Source organism: Sinocyclocheilus anshuiensis, unplaced genomic scaffold, assembly GCF_001515605.1.
Source record: "Sinocyclocheilus anshuiensis isolate Anshui unplaced genomic scaffold, SAMN03320099.WGS_v1.1 scaffold245, whole genome shotgun sequence".
NCBI lineage: Eukaryota > Metazoa > Chordata > Actinopteri > Cypriniformes > Cyprinidae > Sinocyclocheilus > Sinocyclocheilus anshuiensis.
Window position 1 is genome coordinate 41,317 of NW_015536478.1, and position 5,985 is coordinate 47,301.

General features: G+C 37.9%; 1 protein-coding gene across 1 annotated transcript in view; it reads right to left on the reverse strand.

Moving 5' to 3' along the window:
- Positions 1 to 5,985, reverse strand: part of LOC107666797 (myotubularin-related protein 4-like) — an 84,183-nt gene that overhangs the window by 15,758 nt on the left and 62,440 nt on the right. The window contains exons 6-9 of the mRNA XM_016458280.1: positions 5,025 to 5,138; positions 4,771 to 4,952; positions 440 to 568; positions 217 to 328 (exon numbers count right to left, since the gene is read on the reverse strand). Coding sequence (XP_016313766.1) covers positions 217 to 328; positions 440 to 568; positions 4,771 to 4,952; positions 5,025 to 5,138 — 537 coding nt within the window. The remainder of the gene's footprint in view (positions 1 to 216; positions 329 to 439; positions 569 to 4,770; positions 4,953 to 5,024; positions 5,139 to 5,985) is intronic.

A 5,985-nucleotide genomic window follows, 5' to 3' on the forward strand; every position in this document is an offset into this window, starting at 1 on the left:
TGTTCTTATATTTTATATTATAAATATATTTAATATATAAACATAACATTTTTCTTAAATACATACATGCATGTGTATATATTTATACATACATAATTAATATACATAGTATACACGCATATATTATGTAAAGAAAAACTTTTATTTTGAATGCGATTAATCGTTTGACAGCACGCATATATATATATATTGTCAAACGCATGGAGACTGACTTACTTGCCAGGATCCGGGATCTGACTGCAAACGGCTCTGAGTGACTGAAAGCTGTTTCTGATGGAGTGGATATTGGCCATGCCCATAAACATCACCTCACAGTTGGGATAGTACTCTACAAACACAAATAAAGCAGAGACAAACCTGCCTTCAGCCAACAAACCAACAAACAACCAATAATGTCCAACGGCATCCAGAGCTTGAGTATGAGTTCAGCAGCGCTCACCTTCACACTCGCAGCCTCCTCCTTTGGCACGATTCGCCACGGCGGCGGTGTAAGAACGGGCATCCAGAATCAGTAATTTCTGTGCTGCACTGCTGGCATCAGGAGTGGGACAACCCGTCAGAGACGAGTCTGAGGAAAACAGGAGAGTGGGTGTGATTAGAGCAGAATTCTGACATACTGCATACTACACTGCATTTACTGCAGGGCCGGAAATTAATGGGGACTTGGTGTCATCAAAATGAACAAAAATGCCCCCCAAATTCAACATAAGGGGGCATTCTATCACTTCCTCAGCAATGGATGCTCTGCAGTGAATGGGTGCCGTCAGAATGAGAGTCCAAACAGCTGATAAATTGCTGAGCAAGTGATGCAATGATACATTTCTCCAAATCTGATGAAGAAACAAACTCATCTACATCTTAGATGGCCTAAGAGGCCTAAGAATAAAAAAAAAGGAATGGAAAAGCTAATTTCTGACCCTGCTGCATACTACCAAAAATAGTAAGTCACTACACGATATACACAGGTTGTCTAAACAGACATGAACAAAAGTGAAGTGAACCGCTGGTTTGGCACAGATTCAATCGTGATCCAATTATGATATTAAGATGCTCTGCAGTGTCTTGAATCGTGACATCTTCACAAAACCAGCCCTACTGCATACTGCAGAAATCAGTATCAGTGTGCCAGAGATGAGCGACACAACAGAGTCAGACTCGCTTTAATGCGCCGCAAGTGCAGTTATAATTCTTCCGTCTGTCCTGCTGGAAAATCAACGACGGCCGCATGCGGAGGAACTTCTGCCATCACGACCATGACAGCCAATTCACTTACGGCCATTAAGACTTTACAGAGGCCGGCCAAAACCGAGCAGAAGAGTTAAAGATGAGTCTCGACTCAGCAAAAACAGACATGCCTGCATTCAGTGGAACACGTTTAATTAATAAGAGTGATTGCATTAAGTAATGAAACGCAGGATCAATGATTACTGGATCAGAACAGAACCATCCTGCTTTGAATAATTTAATTAACTGCATTTTATGTAGAAGACAAGTGAGGTTTATTCATCCAAAACTCTTTACTGTGAGTGGTTGCGTCCCAAGTCAAAATACAAAGATTATATAAAATAAATGGAAGGTTACTCTGGAAGGTAAATATAAATAATTTAATTTTTAATAATGAAATTGTGTGTGAAATGGTTCCAATTGAAATATTCACATCTTAAATATATAAACATGCTCAGTTTCTGCACTAAAAATGCAAGCCCTGAAAATACAAAACATTAAAATACAATCACTGTTAATGCAATGCATTTTTCAATTAGCTACCTAATACCTATATTATATACAGTGAATTAGTTCCTAATAAAAATTAAAAAAAAAATCCTAATGAAAATAAATAAATTAAAATAAATAGATAAACAAACAAAAATAACTAAATAGAGATATAGATCATTATTGCTAAATAAAATTTCTTACACCGTGAAATAATTTTGGCCATATTGCTCACCACTACTTCTAGTAAAAAACATACAAACTACAAAAAAGAAAGAAAAAAAAAAAGAAAAAAATCCAGATGATTTTTGATTTGATTAGCAATAATCTCTAGTTTGGCTGCTGTGAGGCATTGGAGAAAACATCATCCGCATTATAACCAACCTGACGCTCTTTAAAGGGATAGTTCACCCAAAAAAGAACATATGCTGTTAATGTGCTCATGCTCAGGCCATCTGAGATGTAGATGAACTTGTTTGTTCAGCAGAACAGTAAAGAAGATTTTTAGCTGAAACTGTGGGCCTTGATGATTCATAAAATGCAAGTCAGGCAAGAGTTCATTCATCATAGGATCTGATACAATGCTATTTTGGCTCATTTCCAGCCGGAGTGACTGTCAGGTGAGTTTTGATTGAGTAACTTGTAGATCTCTGAACTGCAAACTAGTTCACAAAAAGAACCGGTTCAAAAGAATATGTTCACGAACTGAACCGTGTGCCTGAGGCTCTGGATTACAGGTAATGTAAATAATGTACAGTTTCTTGCACAGACCAAACAGTTTGCTTCATAAGACCTCGATATATCATCAGGAGGCACGGGGATTCATTTAGTCTTGCCTGTATATGCTTTTTTTGACTCTCAAAGAGACGATAGGCATTAGTGCTGGGCGGTATACCGGTTCATACCGAATATCGGTGTTTATTTTTTTTATGATATGAATTTTTAAAATACCGCAATACCGGTGTATGTCACTTAAACAACGTTCGGAATGCGACACTGTTTGAAACTGGTCCCTTTTCACTGTTGCACTGTGGTGAGGGAACAGCTGTATGTGTTACTAAGCGTGAAAGTTCCGAAACTGAAGCTGTAGAACTAATAGAACGTGATGACACAGAAGAACTCATCCACAATATCCACATTGACCGCCACAAATATCCAGAGCTCCCTGCCATCAGCTCCCGCGTCTCACACACACCAGCGCGACTTTAGCACTAGATTTAGCAACCTTCAGACCCTTTAGCGGCTTTTTTCCATAGAATATTCATACTGACAAACCTAGCGACTTTTTTGGATACACCTTAGCTATGGTTCAGTTGGAAGATTTCGCCAGTGCCCCGCGAACGCGAGGCCTGACTTTCCCGGAGAAGTGTCACCTCTTTCGGCGTCTGTTCTGTGCAGTGAGCGGCAGAGAAACACCGCAGCCGACTCGTCAATAAATGAGTATGAAACCGGTATAATTTTGAAAAATACCGTGATATAAATATTTGGTCATACCGCCCAGCGCTAGTAGGCATTGACCAAGGATCCCGGTTTGAGCTGAAAATCTTCTTTACTGTTCTACTGAAGAAAAACATCACCTACATCTTGGATGACCTGAAAGTGAGTAAATTAACGGCACATTTTCATTTTTGGGTGAACTAATGCATTAACGCATTTCTGCAAAGCATCAGACAGTTTCATCCATTAGAGAAGCGTCTTGATTGGGGGATGTTGGCATCGGCCCTCGACTCATTAGACGGTGCGGTCACGACTGTAATTAGAGTGCATTAACTCTTCAACTGCGCAAAAAAACTCCTGCAAAATTCCCTCTCAGACAACAGCCTCCGAACTCATTTGCAGGCGCTTGTAGAGGCAGCGTCTGAGAGAAAGCGGCTGTGAATGAGGGTGTGTTGCAAAGAGTTTTCCCATGGCAAACCCCATTGATTCTTAGCAATCGGGTCGGTGCAAATTGCTTATCTGCAGTCCAACAGTGTAATTGTCTCTATATGGGTTTACACTCTGCCTTTGTGGGAAAGAACGAGGGTGAGAATGCATTTTCAGACAGAAACTAATTACAAATGGCATTTCCGCCCAACATGTATGCAGTAATTATCTGACAGCGAAAACACTTTCAAAGGATTCAATGGTCTAAAATTGGGACTAGAAATGCCAGGATAAAGAGAGATGCTTGGCTGAAACATTTACAGATTCATATTTGTACTTAAAGCTTTTAATGCATTGAATGCATTTTTTAAAAAATGTATTCATTTGATTTTTCTACACAGAAAAACAGATCCATTTGTCACAAGTTCCTCAAAATGACTGTCCCAGTTAACAAAAATGATCACATACAATGAAGCAGTAAAATAAAATATACAACAATAAAATAAAATAAATAAAAGTTTAGCTTAACTTGAAGAAATTGTGACAGAAATATATGACTCTAGTACAGCAGAATGCACTTCATAAAGTAATAATATAATATAATATAATGCAATATAATATAATATATTTTAAGAAACATTACTCTTTCTTCTATGTTTTAATTGGAACAGTAAATCTCTGGTTTTGTTTACCAAAAAATGTAAATAAATTTTTTATTAATTTTATTACATTTTAAAAGATTAATTAATTTACTTGATTTTAGATAATAAATTAGAATTAAAAAAATTTAATAAATAGATAATAAAAAGTAAAAAAAGACAAATCAAAATTCCTGAAAAAATCAAACAATACATAGGCCCCTCTTATTGCAAAACTTTCCATAAATGTGACCCTGCCTGTGAAAACCCAGCTAAAGTAATTTTTTTGTGATTTACTGTTTTCTACATAAAATCATCCTTCATAAAGATGTAAAACATTCTGTGAAAATATAACCTTTATATCTTTAATCCTGACTGAGTAAGACCATGTCAAAGATAGAAATCATAGTGAAATTAATGGTTGAAATCAAACTTTAATGCTTAGATTTTAAGACTTTAGCCTGGATTTCACAGACAGGGTCACAAATTATTAAATGGTTAAAGTTTCATGAATTAAATTGTATTGGGGAAAAAAAACCCTAAAAATAAAACTAACCAAAGTCACTGTCGGACGAGTCGGGTCCGTCTCCTCTGGTCCTGCAGGCCCTCGGCCCGGCGTCCAGCTGACAGGCCTTCGCTATAGACGTCACCAGATACTCGTCCTCGGTGTTCCTCCAGCCCCACCAGCTGATCTCCGGCTGACTGCAGCGGGCGATGACCGCCCCGTTACGCTGGTGCCTGACGGGACACACCGCAGAGATCATCAGTCACTGTCAGCTGTGCAGGAGGCAGACGAGCTGCTTCTCTCACCTGTACACCACCACAGGAATCCTCTTCCAGGACCTGAAGGAGGCCACGCTCTCCAGCTCCTTATCTGTGATCCAGACGGGCACCAGCAGTTTTTGTGGGTAACTCGAACACAACCTACAATGACAAGAGTCAGACGCTAAAACTCACAGAGATACATACAAATAGCACCGAATTAATTTATTTACTAATATTATACTTAACACCATATCAGCAGCAAAGGCTTTTTTTCATGACAAAACATACTAGGAATTAATATACAACCATATAATAACATGTCGTAATACCAATAAACCTTACATTTATCAAAATACCAATAAACCCCAATAAATGAATTATATGCAGCAAAATAACAATATTCTTACAGCAAATATATGTGACCCTGGACCACAAAACCAGTCATAAGGGTCAATTTTTCAAAATTGAGATTTATACATTGTCTGAAAGCTGAATAAATAAGCTTTCCATTGATGTATGGTTTGTTAGGATATGACAACCCTTACGAAAAAGAAGTTTATTCAAGTGTGCTATTAGTATACTCCAGGGTCACATATTATGAAATACAGCAATTACGCAAGCTAAAAATGCCTTTATAATCAATCAATAAATAAAATATTAATATATAAATATTAATATTAATATCAATATTTATTTATTGAACACCATATTAACAGCAGAGGCTCTTTTTATGGCAAACGGAATAGCAAAATCATTAAACTTGCATACAAGGAAGTATCTGAACATCAAAAAGAATAAAGAGTCGTTTTCTCGCTCTCGTCTCGTTCTGATGTTCAGATCAATCACATCTCTGTCTCACACCCGCTGCGTCCGTCTCACCCTCAAATGACAACCTCAGTCCAATTATATGCTGACGTTCTCCATGAGCCTCGATGACCGACCCGAGATACACACACACACACTCTCTCTCTCACACACACACACACACACACACACACACCCAGAC